General features: G+C 42.3%; 1 protein-coding gene across 2 annotated transcripts; it reads left to right on the forward strand.

Annotated features, from left to right (window-relative positions):
- Positions 1-5,068: 5,068 nt before the first annotated feature.
- Positions 5,069-25,679, forward strand: ESRP1 (epithelial splicing regulatory protein 1). 2 transcript variants are annotated; one of them, XM_057403018.1, is made up of 13 exons: positions 5,069-5,228; positions 5,432-5,560; positions 6,426-6,539; positions 8,823-8,937; positions 15,836-15,934; positions 16,038-16,092; positions 17,830-17,940; positions 18,028-18,160; positions 18,242-18,284; positions 19,371-19,672; positions 21,192-21,410; positions 23,303-23,501; positions 25,311-25,679. In XM_057403018.1, the coding sequence occupies exons 1-13, from the start codon at positions 5,097-5,099 to the stop codon at positions 25,481-25,483; spliced, it is 1,824 nt and encodes a 607-aa protein (XP_057259001.1). In that variant the 5' UTR covers positions 5,069-5,096; the 3' UTR covers positions 25,484-25,679. The 2 variants fall into 2 exon arrangements, with proteins under 2 accessions (XP_057259001.1, XP_057259002.1); XM_057403019.1 differs by having other exon boundaries at positions 23,303-23,489.
- Positions 25,680-26,737: the final 1,058 nt, after the last annotated feature.

Consider the following 26,737-nt stretch of genomic DNA (forward strand, 5'->3'; position numbering starts at 1 on the left):
CTTGTTTAGCATCCAGTGCCCTTCTGCAAGAACAACTAAGTTTTACATGCATTAGAGACAGCATGAAACCAAAGTCCGCCCTTGTCCAGCACAATGATGTGGAACTCATCTTATGCAAGCAGTGTGTGGTTACATGAGCTTTGTGTAGGAGCTCTATAACAGCAAAACTGTACCATGTGTCTTGAGGAGGTCTAGAAAAGGATGTGTAACGTCTCTGAACTGCCGACTGGTACCTGTGCTTTTCTTAGTGATAATTAGACCTTATTATCTATGTCTTGTTTCTGGATCAGCTTCTTAATAAAATAAGATGTTATGTGTGCGCATCAGGAATTGGCAGGTCCCTCTTTAGTTTCAGTAGCTAAGCTTGCTGTTCTCTCAGCGCTTCAGGGTTCCACTTGCAACAGGAGTAGCAGCCCTCTAGGTTGGACTTCATATGAAGACTTTGTATCAGTTTAAACAAAGCTGTGGTTCCATACATCCGTTTTCAGTGGCGAAACTAGTTCAGGACATTCCTGGCCCCACCCCACATGCTGGGGAGCTGGACCACAACGTGAAGCTCCACAACTAGTTTTACTGGCATACATGAAGAGGTGTTTTGTAGCAGGGCAGGGAGACGCACTGGCTGAAATTGCTTCCAGATCCACTGAAAACATGGCACTGCCTCCTCCTGCTAGTTCAGCAGGCATAGTTAAAATACTGCAAATCCCTTCATAGAAACACTTCAGAAGCTGAAAATCCAGGAGCCCCATTGGCTATACAGGACTTGCCTGTTTTCATTCTTGCCCCAAGCTGGGAAACTCTCTCATGCTCATGGATAAACAGATCTAAACTCCTGGAGATCACAGTATCACAGTATGTTAGAGATTGGAAGGGACCAGATAAATATATATATTTTTTTTTAAACATAGAAAACAAAACAAACAAAAATCTGTATTTTGCTTAAGTAACACAATGCCTTACAGCTGCAAATGACACTGCTTACTTCGGTTATATTTATGGGCTCTTTGGAGACTTCTGGGCAAGAGCAGCTTTGCAGATCTAATACATGGGCATCATCACACATACTACTGTGCAGGAGAAGCACAGTCCCAGTCAGATGCTTCTCTCCTGAGACAACCTGCAACAGTATTGCAACCAGGTCAGCTAGTGTCAGTCATTTCAGTAACTGGCAGAGGATTTCCAGCCCTGCATTTTTATCTGCAGTGACTCCCTTGCTGCCGGCAGCAGCTACAGCTCTGGATATGAGAAGAATCAGCTTTGCAAGATTAAATTTGAGTGGCTCTCAACACAACATCATTGATTTCAGCAAATGGCTGGCCCCACAAGTCAGTGGTATTTCTTTCCTGCAAGGTAAAACGGAACTGTTCGAATGTCACACCCAGCTAACCAATTTCAAGGAACGATATTGGTATTGGCAGAGAGTTATTTATTGACTGATGGAAGTGGAGAGGACAGAATTTGGTTAACAAAAGCAGTTGAAGAGATTAAAAATTGGTGGTAACCATTAACAAATTCCATCAAAATGATACAGCTCTGCTGATTCTCCTGTTCCAGTTGTAAAAAGTTGATCATAGAATCATAGAATAGTTTGGGTTGAAAGGGACCTTCAAAGATCATCTAGCCCAACACCCCTGCAATGATCAGGGACATCTTCAACTAGATAAGGTTGCCCAGAACCACATTCTGCCTGGTCTTGAATGTCTCCAGGTATGGCACATCCACCATCTATCTGGGCAACCTGTGCCAGTATTTTATCACCCTCATTGTAAAGAACTTCTTCCTCACATCCAGCCTGAATCTCCCCTCTTCTAGTTTAAAACCATCACCACCCATCCTATGCCCTTTAGCAGGGCAACAAGCCCTGCTAAAATGTCTCTCCCTGTCTTTCTAATACACTCCTTCAGTAAGAGCTGAAAGGCTGCAATAAGGTGTCCCTGGAGTCTTCTCTTCTGCAGGCTGAACAATCCCAAGTCTCCTAGTCTTTCTTCTTAGGGGAAGTGCTCCAACCCCCTGATCATTTCTGTGGCCCTTCTCTGAACCCTCTCCAGCAGGTCCATGTTCTGAAGGAAAACATGAGCACAGATGGCAAGAGTGGGATACAGGTGGGAGACCTGGCACAGACCAAAGGTCTGTGCAGGAAAAGATAATGGAGTTGTAGGTGGTACTGGGGTGAACTGGAGACACTCCTATGGAGGAATAAAGCATGCTGGGAGACATGGAGCTCACAGGAAAAAAATGGAGACAGCAAGATGTGCAAAGTCACAGGTTTCTTCAACATAAATTGGGAATAAGCTTTGGGAAATAAATAAGAGGGCCCACAGATCTCTTGCCATGGTCAGGGGGTGGTGTTAAGACCAACTCCATGGCACAAAGGAACGTGTGAGTAGTTTCAAAAATGGCCTGAAAGAAAGTGGCACAAAAGGACACATGGTGGGAAACCAGAACTAATACAAAAAGAGCAGAAAAATAGTTTAACGGAGATTAGCAAAAGGGATGGAAGTTAGACAGATAGCAGGTGGGAAACAGGAGTGTCAGAGGAGAGAAATACAGCAACAAGGTGCTGGGAGGAGCCTTGAGAGGTCATCATCCCTAAAGTGCCCTAGTATATTCCTGTAAGCAACAACACTGATGTCATCTGGAAGGTGACACACATGCAAAGACTGTGCTTAACCAGGCCTGGGATAATGAACGAACAGCCAGGGAGAAGAATCCAGGATGGGAGTACAATGCCAGAGGCCTGGGCACCACAACCCAGGAACCTGACCAACTGGTGGATGTTGTCAGACCAGATACTGCAGGCATGAAAGAAAGAGGGTGGAATGGTAACTGTGACTGGAAAACAGGCATTTTAGGAAATGTGTTACCCAAGAAAGATAAAAATAAAAGGTAACAGCACCACAGTAGCAATTAGTGGCAAACAGCTTCCACAATAAATAAGTAAAACAAACCCATTAATTTAATGAAGAACTTAAAAGACTCAATGGGAATTAAAAATACTTTTAGGGTACAACTTAACCTGTGAAAGGAATTACTATGTGTCATGGCAGCCTGCTGTAGCAAAAAGCTGGGGAGTCTGATGCTCACAGAAAGAGTCAGAACAGGATGAGATAATAAGGCATAAGAGGGGAAAAAAAGAAATGCATATGCCAGAGCACAACAAATCACACTTAAAGGAGCAGGGACCCATCCAAAAATTGCTCTCACAAAGATAAGGGCTGCATCTCCAAAGCCAAGCAAGCTTTGGGAAGGAAGCCGTCTGGAATGGATGATGACATTTCACTGGAAGATGACCAGCCAACCAAACAGGCACTGTCTGCCTGGCAGGCTCCAGGGTGGAGTCATTGCAGAACTGTACCCCTGGACTTCTTTACTAAAGTAGAAAATCTTTTTTAAGATGTTGCACTAAACTAAGACCTGAAAGGGAAACCATGCAAAGAATTCCTCTATACCCTTGAATCGCAGGCTAGGCATAGGTCACAAAGCAAAAACTCCCCGTGCAAGAACCAGCCCCACTCCTCAGGTATCGAGTACAGGTTGGCTGCAAACCCACTTAGGACACATGTCCCAGTGTTCTGCTTCACTTGTGTTTTACTCAGCACATCAGAAAGTCCGAAGACAAACACGCAAAGAAAACCAGGCATTCTAACCCTCCAACAAATGGGGCACTTTTGATGCTGTCTTTACCCCTCAAATTGCAGTATCTGCTATCAGTGAATGCCATTTTTGAAATCTTATACCAGAAAGGGGTGAAAATTACTCCAGCCACCCTGTGTCATGTGAAGACTGTTGAAGCATGTAAACAAAGGAGTTCGGTGCAGTCACTGCAGAAAGCCCCACACTGCACTAGGGCAGGCCCAGGGTGATAGGAATAAGGACATCCACACACACCTCCTCTCCTCCCTTCCTGCCTAACCAACAACACATATGCACTAAGGAAAGCTGTGAGCCTGCACCAGCACAAAGAATGGCGATGAAGGATGGCACAGCGTGCACCAGCATCTGAAGGAAAATTTAGAGAAGCAGCATCAGTATTAGGTCGGAAGGACAAAACCGGGGTCCTAAAAAACTAAGTGTCCTACAGGATTTCCTTAGGGAAAGTTAGCGTGACTTGTTTACCCTGCATTCACTGACTTTTCCGGTTGTCATTAAAAAAAAAATAAATAAAATAAATCAGGTTTTGAGCAATACGCATTTAAAACAGAAATTTCACAGTGAAAAAATGTTCACCAGGAGAAGGCTGTTGTCACAAGGACCAGAATCACCACCGTTCATCGAGGGAAGCCTGTGACACACGACTACATCCGCCGTGCCGGAGCGGCACAGAAGCTTCCGCGCCGCTGCCCTATGCGCGACAGAGGAAAATATCCCACTGCCCGCAGCCAGATCCCCAGCACCAGTTCCTCCCGGCGGCCCTCGACGGCCGCGCTCGCCTCCCCTCCCTTTCCGTCCAGGCTGACGGAGCTGCGGGCGAACCTGCTCTGCCCTCCCACGACATGTCCCGACAAGAGCGGGCGCCCGCGCCCGCGCCCGCTCCGCCGCCCCGTCGGTGAGGAGTGGCACCTTCCCGGGCAGAGCGCCCCGACGGCGGGAGGCACAGCCGGGCAGGCTCCGGGCCGCTGTCGGTAGCTCCCGCGGCGGCTGCGGACGGCACGTCCACAGTCCCGGCACCGCTCCGGGCGCCCCGCCCGCAATCACGGCGCCCCACTCCGCCAACCGCCCCGCCGCGCTTGCCACGTCCCTTCTCGGCGGGGCCAATGGGCGGGCGGCGCCAGGTGTGTGCTACCTGCACCACGTGGGGCGGGGGCTGGGCAGGTAGGGCCGCGGCCCCGCGCTGAAAAGCCCGCAGCCATTGCGTGCTTCCCATCGGTGCAGCCGGCGTGGGAGCGGCCGCCGCCCGCCCCGGGACAGCGAGGGGGGAGAGCGGCAGTGTGCACCTCCCTCGCCGGCACCTGGGCAGCGAACCTGCCTTTCGCTTGGAAGGGCCTCGGGCAAGGAAAGTTTCTGGCCTCTTCCCTCCTCTTCCCCCCCCCCCCCCTTTTCGTTTTCTCTCCCCACCTTTCCCCGTTTCCCCCTTTTTTATTCTTCCCGGTGGCACCATGACGGCATCTCCCGACTACTTGGTGATCCTCTTTGTGACCACGTCTGGAAACAACGGGTCAAGGCTGGGCTCGGATGAGCGAGAGCTGCTCCAGCTCCTGTGGAAGGTGGTCGACCTGAGGAGTAAGGAGGTATTTTCCCGCGAGGGAGAGCACCCCGACCTGCTGCTCCCCTTGGCCCTGCTGTGCTGGGTACAGGCGGGACAGCCCCAGCACTGGGCTGGCAGTGAGTCCCCCAGGCTGGAGCAGGCCCTGGTGGAGGGAAGGGGCCGGTGCTGCAGGTGGGGACCTTCAGGCTGGGGAGCTGACTCACCCACTCTCTGCTTTTTCTGAAGCTGGGGCACCTGCATGATGTGCTGGTCCGGCCTGACCACCTGGAGCTGACAGCTGAGTGCCAGGAGATCACCCAAGTGGATGTGGAGAGCCTGACACTGGCTCCACCGCTGGAGCAGGCTTTGAGACAGGTGACACCCCATAACTGGTTGCTGGGTGCTGGTCTTCCTTGGGGGCTTTCTGGTGCGGTAGAGGCAGTGTTACCCGTTTATCGTTTCCGCCATCACAGTTATTGGGGCAGCGCTGTCTGGCACAGAGGCACCACAGACATGCATGTGACAGGCAACCTGGTCTATGGTGGGTTTTGTGGGGATTTCCCCCTTGTGTTTTGCTCATTCACTTTGGGAGGGACTGAACACCAAGAGAGGAAGGTCAGGTATCTCTCTACCCTGGTCTCCTGCCAGGCTGGACCCTTGAGCCTCAGCTGAGGATGAGCCCCAATTGGTGTTTAAAGAGGCCAAGTTTAGGTGCGTCTGAAAAGGTTGGGTGATGGCAGGCCTTGCTTCTGCTTGTGGTGGCTCATCAGTCTGGGAAAGGAAACAATATTAAAGCCTCTATGTAAGTAGAAAAATGTGCATGATTTTCATTGAGGAAAGGACAGAAACCCCATCTCCTTTTCAACATGCTTGAGTGCCCTGTCTGAAAGGCTTCTCTGCCATGGTGTTCCCATAGTTCTCTGCAGCTGGCTTTATGTCTCCTTGCAGTGCTCTTGCAAATGCTTCTGGAAAAGAATTGAGGGGCTTCCTGTAATGTAGACATGCCTCATTAGAAGTGGGGAAATAGGGTCCATTTCCTTGTGAAAATAATATAATTAAAGTTATTATGTGTTTAGATAGTAAGAAACAAATCTACAGAAGTGACAGGCTAGGTTTGTACAAAAAGGAATTCTAGCACTATGTTCCTGCTGCCCTGGAATAATATGTCAACAGCAGATGACGCTGCCTGGCACAGCCACTCTTGTCTTTTACATGTGTCTTTTGTTGTTCCTGCTTTCAGTTTAATCAATCTGTGAGCAATGAATTGAACATTGGTGTAGGTACTTCGTTCTGTTTCTGTACTGATGGGCAGCTGCACATTAGGCAAGTTCTGCATCCTGAAGCTTCCAAGAAGGTATGTAGTTGTAGTTTCAGTTTGACTTTTAGCGTGCTTTATATGATTTCTTGCAAAATTGAGCAATTTCCCTTTAGTATGAGAGTGCCTCCACACAACTGTTGTGCAAACATTGTTTGTGTGTTAATATGCTTACTGAACTAAAGAGCTTGTCCATGGGAAAGGCACAGACAATGCCTTCTGCTTATGTGTTTGAGAAAGGAACAATGCATTGACAGAGTACTTGTAGCTACAATGGGTTAATAAATGGGATGTGGAAGCATTGCCAAATAGCTAACTACTTGAATCATAAATTGTCTTTTGATATGTTACATTCACCTTTAGCTTCAGCAACTTTCAATCTTTATGTAGTCAGTTGAAGCTCTGAGGGTGGTGCTCATATTTGTAAGGAGCTGAACAGTAGTTTGAGGCAGGCTATGAGTGATGACTAGTCCCATATTCTAGAGTTTTCTATGCCCTCAGACTTGCCAAATTGCTAACAGTATTATGAGGTCCTGCCCACTTTTCATTAGTGATAGGGTTGCTGCAATATGCTCAGTCTCTAGTCCTGAAATAACTGCTTCAATCATTTTGTGGTTTGCTATAGACATGCATTACTTTGTTACTGAGCTGTTCTGCTCCTTTCATTGCAGCTGACCTCTGTGCCCATCAATTTGTTGCTTCACCTTTGAAGGGGCACTGCTGCAAGTTTGTGTTGTTACAGAACTGATATTGGATGAGCTTGGCTTTAATACTTACTGGTGCTCTAAGTATTTGTATCTTTGGTTAAGAAGAGAAACAGTGATCATGATTCATAATGAATAGCAGGTCCTTAGATATGTAACTTGTCCTGGAGTATAATGTGATAAAATGTAAAAATGGGCTTTTAACAGACTTTCTTCTCACTTGCAATGGTTATGTGGTTTATACAGTTAACCCTTTATGTGCATAACTTAACTGCAGGCAAAGAAGGGACAGCTCCTATGATTATTTAAATTTGTCTGATGTCAGGGGTAAGCATCCTTTTTCTGTATCATCACAGGGTCACTGATAGGAATCAAATCATCAAAATGTTCCGTTGCAGTTTTGTTAAGAATTATTCATTTGAAAGCTGCTCTCTGCTGCCTACAGGTTAAGTAAACCAGGTGCTTATGAGACCCGTGATAGTGCTTTGGTGAATCCTAAAGATGGGGTAGCAGGGTCACTGAAATTCAGATAGGCAAAAATAAATCACTGGACTTCTTGGATTGTATTTCTCTTTTAAGATTGCTAGTCTGAAGCAATCTAGCAGCTCATGGAATTCAGAGAACAAATTGGCATCAACTGCTCCAATTGAATCGGTGAAGTACAGAACTTGGTCACTTCTTGAGGAAGAAGAATAGCCATGCTAAAACCAGGGCAGGAAGTCTTGGCAAGCACACCTCCATTTTCATAAGTTTGTCTTTAAAGAGTATTGTTTGCCTAATGCATCTGTCCATATGCTAACATGTTCTTAAAGCAGAACTTGTTTCAGACTTATTTCTTTGAGCTCCTTAAATGTGCTTTCACATATCTTGTCATTCTGTTAGAATGCCGAGATGCTAAGTAGTTGTTAAATCACAGAAAGCCCCTGCTTTTGGTCTAGAAAGATATTGCAGGCAACAAACAGCCAAGTGGAATACAAAATGTTGTGCCTGTAGAGAAGCTCTGGCTTCATATGCTGCAATTAAAGCAGTTACCATGCCTAGACTGACAACCTCTGTGCCATATCAAACCCTCATCTGCACACAGTTGGCTTTTATCCTAGTTTTAGTTGGGGTTTTTATGTGTTGTTTTGGGGGGTTTTGTTTTTAGTTTTGGTTTAAGGAATAAGTATTTGAAGTGTGACTATTCTTTGAAAACTCAGACTTGTCTATAAACCAAAACATCTTCTGCTAGTCTTGCAAAATTTACTTGGCTCTATAAACTGAACTGCATGCCCTCTGGCTTTTTACAGTTAAAATTGAATCAAGAATTGATAAATTTTGCAATAGCAGGCATTTGCTCTCCTATGTATATATTGGTTTTAAAGCACTAATAATAATAGCAAGCGTTTCTCTGGCAGTGAAAAAGCACATTTCTCTTTTTAAACCACATAGAGAAAGCTGCTTAAGCAAAAAAAGTTCATAAACATACTTAGGAGGCTAAGAAGAGCTATATGAGTTTCTCTGTAGCAAAGATTGTGTTTCATGCCCATATAAGCAACTTGTTATAAAGTTTTAGTATCTAAAGACAAAGTAGATCAAGTTTACCCAGGTTGACAGCAGTAACTTTGTCCTTTTACAGAATATCTTGCTGCCTGAATGCTTCTACTCCTTTTTTGACTTGCGTAAGGAGTTCAAGAAGTGTTGCCCTGGCTCACCTGATGTTAGCAAACTGGATGTTGCAGCCATGATAGAATGTATCCTTTTAACAGTGATAGTGTCTACTGCTCTTACAGCTTTGCCTGGATTTTAGGACTGAGATGGGTGAGTAATGCCTGCCACACATGTTCAAGAGTGGTATAACTTTAATGAGTGACTCTGAGCTGTACTGAGCTTTCTCATAAAGATAAAAACATATGAGAATGCATGGGAGGGAAATCCTGTATTCTTGATTTCTGTATGTTTTCTTTACTATGTTCATAGTTTTTTCTCTAAACTTCGCAGTTTAGTGCATCTGGCATGTTGTTCATATGGCCAATATGAATCCTAATTTAAGTTGTGAGGTTGATAGTCACATCAGTTAGGTTGTTGGTTGTTTTTTTGGTTTTGTTTTTTTTTAGTAAGAATGTCTTAATTTTTAGGAAGGGGACCAGTTATTCTTGTTGTGAACCTCTTTGATTCAGGAGTGAACCTAAAGCAGGGAATGTGATTGGCACATTATCTATGGCACATTATGTAGATGTGGATTTTCTTGGTGCTTAACCATAAGGTTGAATACTGGAGGCTGTCTGCTCTGCTTTGCCTTCTGCAAATTAAGATTAATCTCCCCTAGTGAAGGGGTAGAAATCACTTTTTCCCCTACTTTGAAGCAAAGCAATACAGTTAGTGTAGGAGTGTGAATTTTTATGTAAAAAAGCAAAATAAATGCTTGTGTTGCATAATCTAGAAGCTGGATGATGGAGGCTTTTTAAAGTTTTGGTCAAAAACTTACTACATTGTTCAGGGAGGCTTTGATATGGAGCTGGAGAAGTCTATTAAAGACAATGAGCTACTTCAGCTGTTTTGGAGAGATGCCTTTGCTTTCTGTGTTTATGTCTTGGTACTGTGGAACTAGTAATACAACTGTAGCCACCTGAAGCATTGCTAGTTGGCTAAGGCACAGTGCCAGGCTGTGTATTCCCTGCCTGCTGAGAGGGGGCAGACCACCTTATGTTACCTGACTGTCAAGAAGCCCCTGAAGAGTCAGTACGATCTAAGGGTGGGTTTGGCAGCTGCCAACAGTATTTCCTCAATGTTGCTTGAGGCTTGATCAGTTTATGTGAGCATGTTCAACTTGAGTGTGAATTCTGTGTCCGATATGCTTCTTAAGGTATATAAACCTAAATTGCTCTATTCTGGTTTTATCTTATTCTTTGTGGTTTGATTTGTTGTGTAACTGCTGATTTGTAACTGATGGTCTCATCTGTAAACTTGTCATGTTTCTGTAACATAGCTGAAAGTAACTGTGCCTATATCGCTTGAGAGTGTTGGGTTGGAGGATGCAGAGACCAAACAGGTAAAATAACTTTTTATTTCCTTTTATTGACAAATATGATAATTTTATTTCTCCTCACCTTGCTGAAATCTGCCGACTTCATCTACTTGCTGTCAGAAGTGGTAGAATTTAATTGCACTTGGAGAGTCTGGACATGCATGTAGTGCTTGGGATTAAAAAAATAATTGCTGAAGCAGGTGCTAAGTGCAAAGACTAGCTCAAACAGTTTTGTGCAGAGGTTTGTTTTTTTTCATAAGCTGCTTTCTTCCCAAGACAGTTATGTAGCAAAGAGAATGTCTAAATGAAAAGTAACTTGGATTTGAAGCAGATATGCTGGGGTGAGGACACAAAAACAAATGGAGTAGGTTGGAATGAAGTTGCAGATTCATGTGTAGAATATGACAAAGCTCTTCTATTCTTGTAGAAGGTGCATATTTTCCACCCCATAGCTAAAGGGACTGCATGAAGGAAGTTTTCCATGATTTGTGCCACACAAACTATACTGGTCCAGGTTTGTTGGTTTTCTTAGTGGGTATAGAAGGTTTTTGTCTATGGGTAGTGTACTGACTGGAGATGCAGAAGACTTGCATTTAGAGACTGGTAGAAGTGGAATGGTCCTGGGCACATCCATTCGTGTACTTGCAACAGCTCCATTTACCTGAAAATAAGATGGTTGTAATCAGTGAACAGAAGCTTGTGTGATGTGAAAGTTAGGAGAAAGCTGGGTATTGCTGTACAGTCATTTAAGTTATTAGGAGTAGTCAAAAATCTTTTCTTTTGATGGGTATCATTTGATTAAACAGATTACAAACAAATGGAGAATGTGCTCCCAACAGTAGGGTCAATAATTGCTGTCCGTGCAGTCATTCAGGGTGTATAATCCAGTGTATAACACTGCATAGTTGTTGCTTGGTTATGTATTTCTTGTGGACAAGGCAAGCACAGTCTTGAAAAATAGCATAGAGATCTTAAACCAACTAATCAGCTGGGTTATTCTTCCTTTACAAGATTCTTTTTGGAACTTACTGTTTCAGTGAACTACTTGAAATTCTGTACAGCAAGGAAACTATTCCAAATCCAAGAGCTTAGGTGAAAGCTTTACATCACCCCTCCCCAAGAAACTATACATTTCTTGAGCAAACACCCACTGATTTATTTTAATTAAAGGTAAGGAAATGTTTAAAATGCCATGGAATATGAGGGACTGAGGAAGAACTGATGCTAGTTGTAACTTATCTCCGAGTGCTACTGCTACCTACCTAACTTAGTCTTGAAACAGGTTTTAGGGTAGGAGTCAGTCTTCTGGCAGACTTAGTGTTGTGCAAGAGTAGCAACAGCAGAACAATTACAGGAAGTTTAAAGTAACAAAAAAACGGAGAGAAGCGATCACATTCCTGCAGAGAGGAACTCAGGGCCATGGAAATCTTCTCCCCCCACCATGTGTAAGTATACAGAAGGAGCAGGGTTGTTCTTGCACCCTCTGTACCTCCCATACTTGCTGCACTTCTTGATTTGCAAAGCTTGCTGAGCCAGTTTTCACCCTGTGAGTGCCTTCAGGGTGGAGTGAACAAAGCTTGCATGACTATTCATATTAGATCTGCTGAAGACTCATCCTTTGCCTCAAGATTGGGTGTGCAGAAGCTATTAAATGGCAAATACCTCATGCTTCCTCCAGTAGGTGGTTTGCTCCACTTGCTTCTGAACTGTATTTCTGAGGATAACTCTTTACTAGGAACATCTGCTGGCTGCTGTCAGTAGAAATACAGGCATACTTCAGACCAGCCTGCTTAATGTGCTGAATACAATCTGGATACTGCAACACTGAAAATTGGTTTTGTTGGCTTTTTTGACTTTTTTTGGTTTGGCTTGGTTTGTGTGGTCTTTTGTGGGTTGTTGGTTTTTTTTTTGCTTTTTTTTTTGTTTTTAACTTGGCCGCCCTGAAAACAGTGATGTGGAGCAGTTATAACCAATGTATATAAGTGGCAGTAAAAATCCTGCTACTGGGTATTACATGAGAATCTTGCATATTGCTATTAGTATTTCCTGTACCCAGGAACTGAGTAATATCAGATTACATTTATGCAAACTTCATTTTAAAAGATGTAATCTTCTAGCTGAAGAGACTTAAAAACAGAACAAAGGGGGAAGAGGATCAGTGCAGAACACAATTGCAAGACTAGTTCATGTTGTGTCATCTCAAAGCTAAATTAGTTGTTCAGTATTTCTTTTGGCATAGTTAAAGGAGTTTCTCAACTGAGAAATGGAAGAGAAAGTGGGAGGGAAGAAGTTAAGGGAGGCACTGGCAGTGGGTGAAGCTGTGGTGATGAATCGAAGGAAATAACATTAGAAATTTCTTCCATATTATATAGGCCACCTTGATGTAGAATATTTCTCCCTGTCCCCTTTACTAACTTGCTGAATGCTGCAGGAGGTGGTGGTGCTGCTATGCAGTTAAGAAGCTGTTCCTTGTTTCCCATCCTGCCTTGTTGTTTGGGAGTGTCTTTTGCCCATTGCTTCATTTAGATTATATGTGTGCATGCTATTGCATATAGTAGCTTTAGACAGCCAAGTCTGTTTTCCAGCACTTCATATGTGAACTTGGATTTAGCTACTTTCCAATTGATCAGGGGAGGCAACTTTTAAACATCACTATGTGTGCCTGCACACACATACAACACACACATACGCGTGGTCTCTTATCCCTTCACAGAGCAAGAGGTGGGTTTTATAAAGGCTATTCTAACAACAGCTTTTCCCCAAGTGCCCATAATTTCTAGTGTCTCTGACCATGGGTGTCTGTTAGACTTCAGGTTTTTGCTGGGTTAGTGTTACTGTTAGCATGCTCCTCACATGTGCAGAAAGCTATCAGTTTCTTCTCCAGTCTTGCCTAGAAGCCTTGCTCCTAGCTAATCAGAGGCAAAGGTGTGAGCAATTTTCATTCCTGCTAATGTTCATGATGTTGTTACTCCCCTTCGATTGTGTTTATATTAATCTAGAGTTCCTTGGCACAACTGACTGTCTGAACACCTGGTACAGACTTCTGTTGGCACTAGGTGAGTTTTAGGAACTAGATCTCCTGTTGATTGATATTTTAAGTTAAAATACTTTCTGATGAAAATGGATGTGGGGTGAGGGAGTTTGTTTTCTTTGTGTGATATCCTTGCTTCAAATTCCTAGTGCCTTCACACTGCTGTGTTTTCTCTTGGGCAGCTGATCACTTGTAGGGATCTTTGGCTCAGCAAAAAGGAAACACTAAAATGCCTTGAGTTTTGACAGCGCTGTCTAACAGCCAAGTGCATGTATGTGTACATTCATGCATGTCCTCAGCTGTAACAGCTATTGAAACTCCTGCCCAATTTCTTGACTTTGACAAAGATGACAATTCAAAAATCTTCATAAAAATTGGTCAGGCAAGATCAGGGTTTCAATACCTGTGCTTTCAGCAGCTTCTGGTTCCATGGATGTGCAGCAGAGACTGAGCAAGCACAGAGCTGTTAGATTCTGTAGGGGAAAGGGTGTCAGGAAAAGAAGCACTCCTCAGCTCCAATACACTGTGCCCAGAAACATCTATGTGGTACTGATTAGGCACCCTCTCTATGAGGGAGTCTGTTGATTAGTTTTCAACCCCTATTCCCCAGGGGACAGGGGAGGTATGAGCTTGAGTATATACTCTTTAGGAAGAGATACTGCAATGAAGCTGTTTTGAATTTTTTTTTTTTTTTGTTGCCACAAATACTGATAGTCTCAAACTGTGCTTTGGGGTTGCTGCATGTGGTGCAGGATTTTTAGCTTGTTTTTTTTTAAGAAAACCATTTAATATTCACTACTTTACTCCAAAGAAAGTATGTGGAGGGAGGGTAATGGCTATGGCTAGGAAACTGTCTTGAGTCATGCAGCTGGAGGGGACTGGTCACTAGTTTGTTTTCTGCCTTTTTGTTGGGTTTTTAGTTTTGTTTTTAACTATGATGCTTCATTTAAACTGCCAAGGTTCTTGTAAGACTAAGCACCATCCTCTCGCCTTACAGACTCCAATGTCCACTTAAAACCAACAAAGCTTCAAAGTGTATTGCGTTGGCACAGCAGCTTTCCTTTCCTTGCTGTGGAAGAGTTAAACTTCATAAACAACTTAATATTTTGTAGGAGTGACTTGCAGTTAACCCACAAATAATAGGGAAGATTTTATTTCACAATGAGACTTGTGCTGCCCCCCCCCCCATCCCCTGAAGAGATGATACAGCAAAGCTGGTATGTGGTGTCTGTTTCTGACACCTTCCATTCCCTGTCCTTCAAGTAGGCATCTGCCAACTCAAAATCAGCTCAGCTCTAGGTGGAAAAAAGCAGGCTTTCTTTAAGAGAAATCTTATTATCCTGGACTGAGAGACAGCTTTTGAGCACCACAATGCAGACTTGAGCATTTGCACTGTATCCAATGTAGGTTTTTTTTGAAGGTGTGGGCAAATAATTGGTGCATTTGACTATTTTGAATGTCTTGCATTACTGTACTGCCATGCCAGGATAGGTCTTGTTTAAGAAACTTTCACTTTTGCTCTGAAGTCATGATGTAAAGTAATGAAAGGAGTCAAAAAAACCCAAGTAATTTTCCAAGACTGTTTTGTATTTCATTACTTGTTCTGTTCTTGGGCTGTTTTGTTTTTTTTTTTTCTTGGGATTTTTAGCTAGTTTCTATTTTGTTGTCTTGGGTTCTTTAACCCTACACTCATCAAAGGAGATGTGAGTGAATAAAACCCTCTTAAAAACTTCATTTATAAATGATGGAGCAGAGTTGTGAGTAGTCTTGCAGTCTGGTAGCCTGATGTTAGAGAGGGGCAAGTGTGACAGGAGAAAGAAACTGTTTACACTTGTGTGAAAGGAAGTGGTATGTGCAACTTGCATCAGACTCCCTTTATGAACATGGGGTTTTATCGAGTCGTTCTACAGCCTCTTTCCAGGACAGAACACTTCCTGCTCTCTATTGGCAGGGAGCTTATCCTTGCTATCATCTTCCAGAATCCTTCAGATCAAAGAACGTATGTGTTGTGGGACTCTGTTTTGTCTCTTGATCATTTACAATGGCATAGACTTATCACATTCTCAAAATGCTTCTGTCTAACAGCACTAAACTTGGGTTGTATCTTCTAATGGGCAAGGTTTAGACCAAGTGCCATTTGTGAATTTGGTCAAAGAACTAAGATATTTATTCTGTTTTGGGATTTGCTTTTTCATAAAGCATGTAGCATATTCTGTTTCTGGAGCTCTTAGTTGATGGTTTGCTTCTCCTTCTTCAAATTAGAGGTTAAAAATCTTAATTGAAGAGGAGAGTACTCAAATATTTTCTGGATGCAAAACTATCTGTCAAACATACATAATTCAAAATATACTAACTATATATGTCCTTATGGGGTCTCATGTCCCTAGACACTTTCTGGAGTGACCTCACACTCCCACAGGTGACAGTAGCTAGAGGCCAAGACAGAACAGCTGCTGTATCCCAGCAGGGAAATGGATTAAAGATTTCCCCTGAGAAGTGACTTACCATCAAGGGTAACATGAAAGCTTGTTGCTCTAACAGGAAGCCAATTACAAATCTCTCTGGTGATGATTGACTTAACTCCAGCATAAAGATTTAAATCTTGACAAGAACAGTCCAGCGTTTCCCTATGGAGCCTCTCAAGTTGAAGATATGGGGAATATTATTTTAACACTAATATCTGAACCATACAGTAAGTAATTGTTGTGAACAAGTTTTTTTTTCTTGCTTGTTTGGTTTTACTGCCTGTCCTGTATGCTGAAGAAAAAGAAAATAACTTGTGCTGTATTTCATAGACCACAGATTTTCAGATCCAGAAAGAGTAAACTACAAGTTTGAAAGTGGGCCATGGTAAGTGCTTTCTCCCTCTTCTTGCTGTGTGCACATAACCTATCAGTCTTGCAAATAACTGTTACCATTGTTTTATTTATCTTGCCACTGCTGTGGGAATCCATTAGGTGCTTTAAGTGGGAAAAGGAACAGATAACCTATGATGAGATGCAAGCCAGTTTTCTTGTGACACTTCGATGTTGCCTGTTAACTGCTGGTCGTTCTGGGTCCTGCTAGTAAATGCTTATAATGGGTGTTAAGTGTGCTGTTAACAGAGAAGTAAGCATTTTTGCAGAGTAACCCTGTTGGTACCAACTCTAAGATTCTTCCTGCAATTTATGTCACAGTTATTGAATATGCATCATGCTTTTTTTTTAATAGGGAACAAATATTTCCATAAGGATACTGTACTACCAGTAAATTGTTTAAGCTATGATTGTCTTCTTCCTGAATAGATTTTAAACCTAAAGTGTTAAGTACTTTTGATTACTGTTTTGGTGGCTTTTTTTTGGGGGGGGTGTTTTGTTTTTCTGTAATTATACTTTTATGTGTGATTACAGGTTTTTCTCAATGGTTTGCTGGATACTCCCTTGATGGTATTACTTGTACACCTGTCTTGCATGAATACTTACTTCCCTTTTCCAGATTAAGAAATTTATCATAATGGTAGATGATGCTGGTGCATCCAAGCAAAAAAAAGCAAGAAAAGAATACAACAATGTTGACAGAATGTATCCAGTAAGATTAGCTCAGGGTTTGTTTTACCATGGCCATAAGCTTTTCCCCTTTCAATAACAAAATCCTGGGGTGAGGTGGAAGATTCGCATTTTATTTTTGCTGGTGAGAAGTTCAGAATTAGGAGGTGAGAGGGAACAGCTTGAGACAGACACCTATAGAAAGGCTATCCAAGATATTAAAGAGAAACATGACCCTCCTGTAACAAGGTGTACCACAGCCTTTTTGTGCAAAAAAAAAAAAAATCCTCTGCTGCTGAACAAGACTTGATCTGCTTAATCAATCATATAGTCTCTTCTGTGCAAAAACATGTCCTCATAATAGCCAGAAAGGCAGCCTTGGGTAGCTGTGAGTATATTGTTATATGTGGCACTTTTAACAAGTAACAGAACAAAAGAAGCTGTGGTAATGACCAATTAAACATGGCTTTCTGTGGCTGAGCTATTCCCATGCTAAGCAGCCAGTGTAGCCTGTAGCTATATTAGTCTCTAGTAGCGAGGTGACTGCTAAACAAGCAATGTTAAGGCTAAACACTTTGGACAGGAGTCCTCTGTGTGCTGAGTATAACCCTGAACAGATTTGGTCTTACACATGATTACAGTACAAAAAATAATCATTGACCTCAGTTGCATCTAACTGATCTGGTTCAATTTCCACCTAGCTGAGATTAGAATAGCAAGTGCTTTATTTTATACCAGTAACACTGTTACAGACAGTGGAGAAGCACAAACCATTGGTATGTCAGGAGTGGGGAATAAATTGTGAACATGACCAAAGAAATGAGAGCTCAAGGAGCAAATGTGGTGAAGCAGGAAAGGGGAGGTGGGAAAGGACCAGACACTTCCTGAGGAGAAACACATGCAGTGGCTTTGGGTGGTGGTGGCACTTAGCCGTTGCTGCCCTGGCAGTGCCATCCAGTATATGTGAAACGGGGACTGAAGCACAGGCGACAAGCAAGGAGAGTGTTGCATGTCAGATACTAAAGGTAAATGTGTCTGTATTACTCCCTCTTTCTGTCTGTAGCAGCAAGATGGAACTTGTGGATGACAATGCTGTTATCCGAGCAAGAGGATTGCCCTGGCAGTCATCTGACCAGGACATAGCAAGATTCTTCAAAGGCCTAAATATTGCCAAGTTAGTAACCAAGAATTTACTTAAGCATTTGTAGTGCTTTGTCTGTGTTGGTCATAGAGTTCTCTCTCTCTTGATTTAAATCTTCAGGGGAGGTGCTGCTGTCTGTCTTAATGCCCAAGGTAGGAGGAATGGGGAGGCTCTCGTGAGGTTCGTAAGTGAAGAGCATAGAGATCTAGCCCTACAAAGGCACAAGCATCACATGGGAAATCGATACATTGAGGTGTGTGACACTGGCTTTGAAATGCTCTTTGTAACAGGAGTTCAAATAGCATGCCAATTATGTTCTCTTATCTTTCTTTAGGTATACAAGGCAACAGGTGAAGACTTCCTTAAAATTGCAGGAGGTAATTTTTAGTGGGTAGGAATGACAGTGGGCTCCATCAGCATCTGCAGTGTTGGGCTATAAACTGCCCTTATTAGATATGGGTTTTCATTTTCTTTCTTTAAACAAGTAGCTATCTGGTACATTGATTACTATGTACTCTGCTAGCAGCAGTCTAAGGCATTCTGTGATTTATCTGTCCATCTTTCTCTTCTATATTCCTTCCATTTTCAAGCAGCCTATCAAATAAGGATTTGATCAGGCAAGATGATGACCTTGGATGTGAACTTAATTTGGTAGCTCATCTTAACTGAAGGAACCTAAATGTTATTGATTACTAAAAACCGAAGCCAGAATATTTTTGAAAAACAATAACTGTTGTTGCTGTGGAGATTTGCATGTAAAAGCAAATGGATATCACAGTGTAAATAAAAAGGGTGTGCCTGGCACAACCAAACTTTGGAGAATGAGTTGGGTGTAAGTGAAAAGACCCACATTAAGAGGTGAAGCTCTTTAGGAGCTAGCTTTGGTTAGGGTAGTATAATAAAGGATATTATAGGATATATTATAAAGGATAATAAATATTATACATGTAAGAGGTCTTCTAGAGATACTGAAAGTGGAACTAGCCAACTTTGACAGTTCTGTCGGCATAGGATGAAATTCCTGGGCATGTTTTCAACAAGTCCTTCCAACTTTCCCAGCACAGTGGTCTGGGTACTTGGCTACTATATATTATGGTTTCAGAGCATGATAAAGGTATTCCTAAGTTAGAAAGGCAAGGTGCATGATAGCAGAGGTAGTGCTCATGCAAAAGATTCACAGACTGTGCTTTCCTTGAGCTCTGAACTTTAAGTAGCTTTTACTTTCCCCTTGAATAAGGATAAATCTCTTCCAAATGGAGTAACATTGTTAGACTTTAATGGGAAATGTCCTATACAATATTTCTAGTTTATTAAATGGGGGGAGAGGGGTGTTATTTACTTTGGAAGCAAATATTGCTCTACCTGCTGTGTTCTGTCTTTGGGGAGGAGGTAGCTGTGCCAGACTTGATCATGATCTTTTATGATCATATAGACTTAAGTGCTTCTGCATCCTTTTGTTAAAGGTACTTCCAATGAGGTTGCACAGTTCTTGTCAAAAGAAAACCAAGTGATTGTCAGGATGCGAGGTCTTCCTTTCAACGTTACAACAGAAGAAGTGCTGACATTCTTTGGCCAACACTGCCCAGTAACAGGAGGAAAGGAAGGAGTCCTGTTTGTCACATACCCTGATAGCAGGCCAACAGGGGATGCCTTTGTATTGTTTGCTTGTGAGGAATATGCACAAAATGCACTGAAAAAGCATAAGGACTTGCTGGGGAAAAGGTACATTGAACTCTTCAGGAGCACTGCAGCAGAAGTTCAGCAGGTGGGTGTAAATATTGCAAACATTCTTTTCTTGTAATCCAAATTCCTACACTGGCATACAGTAGTGGAAGCAAATGCTACTTGCCATGATTTGAAAGCTTTCTTTTCCTTCTCTCATCTTGACTCTTGCTGGAAGAAGCACTGTCTGAATTTCCATGAGGTTTTGCTCCTCCTAAATGTAAGATTTCATGTCATGTGGATGTTCTCAATCATATATGCGTGTGCATACACTTACACAAGCATACAAACCTTTGGGGTTTTGGCTTTCAATAGCCTTGCAAACAGCAGTTATAGCAGAAAGTTTATGTAGGTCTAGTGCTTTACACTACAGATACTGAATTTAAGTCCAATGCTGTTCTATTCAGGAAGAAAGTTAGCAACAAATCTTGATCTAAAAGACTTATCTTTACTCACTGGCACAGAAAAACAAAACCTTTTGATGTAGCTGTCTTCAGGGCAATGTATCTGAAGTCTTACAAATTGCCTCTAAGGGCAGTTCTTGGCTACCTTCTGCTACCACTGGCGGTCTAGCAGAGGGTGGCAGGACTTTGTGAAACTGGGTCTGAAGAGTGCCTCCTCTTGCATTAACATGGCTTTATGGACCATTAAATTTAGTTATGCTGTCAGGGTAAGGAAGTAGAGCTGAGAGGATTTTCTCTGAAGATTTGCAGAGCTGCAGTTGATGTCACAAACTTGTAAATGTGATTCTAAAAGGTCTCATCTGTAATGCAAATACAGTCAAGCAGTACCCATGTCCTTGTAACCAAGTGATGGTGCAGCTCTGTTCCCCCAAATATGTAGAGATTTCAGTGCCTTGTCTGAAGGGTGACACTTGATGATGAGAATGCATAGCTGCAGCACTTGTCATTGTGTTTTTTTCTCAACTGCTCTCATTTCTTTGCTTAACAAAACCTTGACAACTGTATAAATGTGCATGAACTTTAATCTTGCTCAGAGTCAAAGGCTAGTGACTATTTAGTGAACTCTTGACCAGGCCAGGCTTTTATTGTTAAAATAGTAAGAAAAAATGTCAAAGCGTGACTGTGACTCAGTACTACCACCTAAATTACTTGATGGACTATTGCATCTCAAGGCAGGGCTGTTTAGTAGTGATACAGCTTCTAGATCCCAGACTCTCCTAAAGTTTTGTTGAGGAGTTACTCTGGGTAGAAGTGTCACCATGACCATACATAGTAGAATTACTTTTTTTGCTATTTTCCTAATAAAAATGCTGTAGAAAGACAGGTTTCATGTTCTAAGAAGTTTTCTGAGAGTTGCACAACATTTTGAGTAAATTTTTCAAAGCAAAATTATGTTTTTTAAGAAAAAAAAGCCTAAATATTTACTTTAAATATTGGATTCTAAGCACTGCTTTTGTTGTTTAAGCCCAGAATCTAGCTCACTTTTTTCCTTGAAATACTGCCCAAATTGAAAACGGATGGCATTGGTGTTATATTCAGTTCCTCTGAGTTGAAAGATAAGTAATCTTTCTGTAACCTCCGTTTTTCTTGTTTGCACAGGTGCTGAACAGGTACTCTTCCACGCCTCTCATTCCTCTCCCAACACCTCCTATTCTTCCAGTATTACCTCAACAATTTGTGCCTCCCACTAATGTCAGAGACTGCATACGTTTGCGTGGTCTTCCCTATGCTGCTACTATAAGGGACATCCTGGAGTTCTTGGGAGAGTTTTCTACAGATATTAGGACCCATGGAGTTCATATGGTACTAAATCACCAGGTAGGCACCAAGTTTCTAGCCATTTTATGCCAATTACTCTGTGTGTATGAACAGAGTCCTTCTGATGGTTACAATAGAGAAGCACCTTTCGGATTGACACTAGTGGCCTTAATTGGCATCTAGCTCTCCTCTGAAAGTACTGGCAATAGATATGTTGGCTTATTTGAACCCTGCTGTGCCAGCTGTTGCATTTGCTCTAGAGCAGTTTCTGTTACTGAGACCCATGTGCTTAAAGCTAAGCCACAGTCCTGGAGGGATTTGTGCTCCCAGAGCAGCAGCTGTGATCCTGCACTGCAGGAGGCTGGAACTGAAGAGTCCTGCTCAACAACATGCCTAATTCTTGTACTAGGCAAGAAGTATCTTCAAAACAAGTGTGGACAGGGTTAGCTCTCAAAGGAGGGGTTTGCACCTACCTTGCTGAACAATATGCTTTGGGTACATTTGAGGACAACTGTGACTGTGGCCTTTTTTAGACAGGATTTCCTATGGCATAAGTCAATATGAAACCTTGGGTTTCCTGAACTGTGTGCTTGCTTTCTTTAAACAGTTGCAGCTATTCGCCAAGATTAACAGCTCATTGATGCCTGTAAACAGTCACATCTTTGCCATTGTTTTCTGGAAGTAGCTCCTACCAAAACTTTTTTAGATAAAGGGAATGACAACAATGCACAATCCTCTATTTGCAGTCTTGTGACTTTAGGGGGAGGAGGCTGCAGCTCCCTTAACTCTGAAGATGCCCTGAGTGGTTCCACTGATTACACTGATCATTGTGATGTAAAAGTGGTTCTTCTAAATAGTTTTGGTTGACACTAAGCCTAAAGTGAAACTACAAAATACTTCCTTGTCCTGGAGTAAGGCTTCTGCCCTTTGAGAGTGTGGGGAGGGAGAAGACACTGTAGCTATTCCAGTACCTTGATTTGAAGTGATTCCTGTGTCTGAGGAAGTGATGTAGCCAAGGCTGGAAAATCTGAGGAATGTGCAGGGCTGGGAGAGGCTAAGAAAAGATGCAGATGTTACAGCACAAGTAATGGTTTACAGTAGTATCAGCCCTTGCCAACAGTAAAGAAAGAACCTTGAAGACACTGGTGTATGTATGTAGTCCTGAGGGCTGTCTGCTAACCCTGCCCAAAGCTGTCAGACTTATTTTTCCTCCAGATACTGCTTTTGTCTGATCAGTAGTTTCTTTCTGCATGCTCCCACCATTCCTGGTTTCAACCATATAACCATGAACTGTACAAAGGATGGTGATGAAGTTGTTCTCCTCTCTGAAACTAGAAGAACTGACCTAGAACTTCAGTTAGAGCTAACTCCAGTTTTGGCTACTTCAAGTCAGAAGCTGCATGTTGCTAAAATTACTCCTCCCAGTTGTGTATCCTACTCATCTACAGCTAATGTAAGGGTGTCATTTTGTTGGTTTTCCTCTGCACTCTCATACAAAACCTTAGGCTAGTACCCTTCTAAAGCATCCTAGCCTTAATAAAAATTATTTAATCTTTGACACTTGCCTGTATTTATCCTTGAATCTTAAAAATCCTGGGTAATAAATGTGGATTAAATCTCCCAATTCTGCATACTTATTGAACTGGTAAGAGCAGATCTTGGAGCACCCAAATACCCCTGAACTGCAGTCTCTGCCATAGATGTTCTTATTTTTTTTTAAAGGTAGAAGTAACAACAGTTTTATTGAAACAGCTAAATTGAATACAGTCAAGTTAGCACAAGTGGGAAGAATTTTAGGGAGAAGAGCTTAAACATGCTGATGGGTGTTCATGTAGGCTAATTGATTTGGAAGTGGATGTATTTATGGTTGAAGAGACTTTTTAACAACACAAATTACTGCTATTATGCTACTTCATAGGAGAAACATTTCCTGTTTTCTGGCCTGTCTGTAGGGACGTCCATCGGGAGATGCTTTTATTCAGATGAAATCTGCAGACCGAGCTTTTCTGGCTGCACAGAAGTGTCATAAGAAGACTATGAAGGACAGATATGTTGAAGTCTTTCAATGCTCTACTGAGGAGATGAACTTTGTATTAATGGGGGGCACTTTAAATCGAAATGGCTTGTCCCCACCACCATGTAAGTTACCATGTAAGTTTTGCATGGGTCTTGCCAATCTGCTATGCTGAGTGCGGGTAGGTGTTGGAGCTGCTTTGTTGACTCTGATTCTGGTTCTTTGAAAGGAATGTCAGGTGGGGGCATTAAAATAAGATCTTTTCATCTTGAATCAGCAGCAGCTTGCAACCATTATTTTTCCCTTGGGTTGTGAATTACTATAACTGAAGAACTACTTTAAACTTATTCTTGCTTTTCCAGTGGCAAACTTCCCTTCCCTGAAAACTTGGCCAGGGTGAGCCATGACTCTGAGAAGGAATTCGTAAGCCCTGCCTAGGCTTTAGAACTTAAAAAACTGTTTCCTATTTACACTAATTCATATTTACATTGTTCATCATGGTGAACATGTCAAGTACAAGCCCTTCCCCTTTCACTTCCAAAACTTAGTTTATGAAAACATTGGTAATGTTTCCCTTTGGGAATTAACTATAAATGTTCTGCCTGTTGAACCACTACTGGCTGAACTCTTCCTTTGTTTTTTGCTGTTTGTACGAAATTGTGATTGTCCATGTGGTACACATAACTTTGGCCTCAGAGAACTGCAGAAATCACATTTCATGTGAAACTATGCTACTCAGAGCTACTAGAATGAACATGGACTTCTAGACAAATGTCTGGGGGAAATGCTTTAAGAGCTTAAGGGCTAATTTACTAAGCATATGTGCCATATAAATCTGAGCCTACGGGAAAAATAATAATTTGCTTCCAAGATCATAAATGGCAAGGTAGCAGGAGCTTTCTCTCTGTCTCCATGCAAATGTGTTACTGTTCTTGGTGGCTTTTTAAGAAGTATCCTCAAACCTAGTCAGAGGTGCCAATAAGGCAGCAAACTTCTTGGGTGTGGTTCCTTTTGAGTCTGAGCAGACCTTCAGCTAATCCTTGGGAGATGGTTTCCAGGTGACCAGCTCTTTTCTTTTAATGCAAGTATCTTTCTGAGCAGGGATCTGCAGTACATAGTACTGTATGTGACAGTTGTTCCAGACAGGTTGGAAGCTTCTCCTGGGATAGGTTCTTGAGCAGAGTCCCAGACTGTGGGAACTCTCAGGTGGCAGTGTTCCCACTTCCAACTACAAATGCAAGGGATGTCTTCCTCAGAGAAGCCCTTTCAGCTCTGTACCTGGCCCATCCCATAATGCAGAGAGGGTCTGACTAGCACTTAAAGGAAAATCTCTATTTTTTGCTATTCAGGGTTATCTGAAGCTTTTATACGTTCACTTTCATGATAACTGTGGGGAGAGAAAGAAGGAAGAAAAGTAGAAGAGTAGCAAAGGAGGTGGGCTAACTCTCAGCAGTGAGAATTCATTTAAGGTCTCATGTCTTGTTGAAAACTCAACGTTAACACTTGAGGCTGCAAAGCCACAACTTTCCTCTCGCTGCTGTTTGTTAATTGAAGACAGAGCTGTTTGGGGAATAGGGAGCGTTGGGATGAAAAGGTGCCCTCTGCTCTGGGGAATGTTAGGTAGATCTTTAGCATAGAAGTTTCCTTCTTACAGTTCTTGATTGGAGACTTCATAAAATCTGAGCCTAGACAAGAAAAAGTGGACTTCTCTTCAGAAAGAGGCTCTATTCACAGAGCAAGAGGTGTACTACTTATTTTGTTGGGGGCTGGGCACAACAGTTGTAGTCAAGCTCATGTTGGTAGCTCAGATTTATTTTCTGCGATGAATAAGAGAATGAGAACATTGTGAAGGCTCCCTACATACTGCAGAGTTCTTCAACTGATGAAGACCACATATATGCTTGCATTCAAAAGGTCCTAATTTCTTTTCCATTTATTTCCTTTAGGCCTTTCACCCCCTTCTTACTCCTTTCCGGCTCCCACTGCAGTTGTGCCAACAGAAGCTGCTCTGTATCAGCCATCTATGCTCCTGAACCCACGAACACTCCAGCCCTCCACGGCGTACTACCCTGCTGGGGCTCAGCTCTTCATGAACTACACAGCGTACTACCCCAGGTAAAGCAGAGGAGAAACCAAGCAGGAACAAAGAAGTCTTTTTTGCAGCAAATGCACAAAGCTCACAATAGAACATTGTCTGCCACGCTAAAGGCTTGTGCTACCAAGAGCAGGTTGTTCGGTATCTTGTTCAGGGAAACAATTTCAGGATATCTGGGAATTTCCTAAGTTTTAGAGTATGTCAGGTAGTAATAAATTTTTATTTTTTTTTTAACAAGTTACACAGTTACATTGGGATTTTTTTGTTGCTGTTTTGGTTTGCTTTCACCTAACATGCCTCTTAAACTTGTTACCTTGCATTGTTGTGCCCTCAGTGGGAGTTGGTGTGTGGATAGGGACACCCTTCCCATGTCCATAAAGAAGACATTGGCCCTCTTTAGAATGGGTGGATTGGGGTCTGTTCTAACAACTTCTGAAATTCTGCCTCCATTTTTTGTAATAAAGTAACTTTTGACCTTTATGGTCGAAACTTTATTATTTATGGAAGTACTGTATTGACATGTATATGTAGTGAATTCATATGTAAAGCATATAGAGGTATACATTGTTCCTGACCTCAGAAACACTTCTCATGAAGGGCTTTTAGTTCTTCTGGATGTGTTAGCTATCTTCTACATAACAAACACTCCCGATACCATTTGCTCTCTGCAGTCATGAGGCCTTGGGAAGAGCAATGCTCCCTGCAAGCCATAAACCGCTCCATCTGTCAGGAAAACCTGCTCAGCTCTTCTAATAGATTCTGACCAGTGCCTTTTGTCTCTGGAGAAGGGCCCAAAAAGCTACTTGTGAAGTTGTTGAGCAATATGGACTCTCTAGTACCTGTAAGATAACAATGGTTTTATTACTTTACACTAAACCAGTATGTCTGTGAGCTGCCTATTGTGATTTTTGTTGTTTTGGGGTTTGTTTTTTGTTTGTTTTTTTTTAATTAAAATGTGCTCTTCACTCATGAGTTAACTTCTACAATGCCTTCAATGTCTGTCTTAAGGTTGTAATCATGTTACTAAACTCAGCCTCTTTAATGTAAGATCAAGAAAAATAAAGTTCTAAACCTGCACTGGCAATATAAAACAAGCTTCTCAGTAATAGATCTGTATGTCAGGAGAACATGGTAGCAGTAATTCATGTGCTAATTAAAGTAGTAGGCTGGCCACTGCAAGCAAAGTGTCAGGCCCTACAGAGATCTCTTTCTCTTGCTGAATGGGATCCCACATGAGTCCCATCACTGGGCACTTGGGCTGTGGGCATATATTTTGGT

This window comes from Pezoporus wallicus, unplaced genomic scaffold, assembly GCF_028554395.1.
Source record: "Pezoporus wallicus isolate ANWC-B61680 ecotype Strahan unplaced genomic scaffold, APGP_CSIRO_Pwel_v1 contig_2456, whole genome shotgun sequence".
NCBI classification, from domain to species: Eukaryota; Metazoa; Chordata; class Aves; order Psittaciformes; family Psittacidae; genus Pezoporus; species Pezoporus wallicus.

Bases quoted from the DNA above. Each gene is read 5' to 3' on its own strand.
- ESRP1 (XM_057403018.1), top strand. From the start codon at position 5,097: ATGACGGCATCTCCCGACTACTTGGTGATCCTCTTTGTGACCACGTCT. The intron at 19,673-21,191 runs GTGGGTGTAAAT...TTGTTTGCACAG, and splicing joins CTGCAGCAGAAGTTCAGCAG to GTGCTGAACAGGTACTCTTC. The intron at 23,502-25,310 runs GTAAGTTTTGCA...TATTTCCTTTAG, and splicing joins ACCACCATGTAAGTTACCAT to GCCTTTCACCCCCTTCTTAC.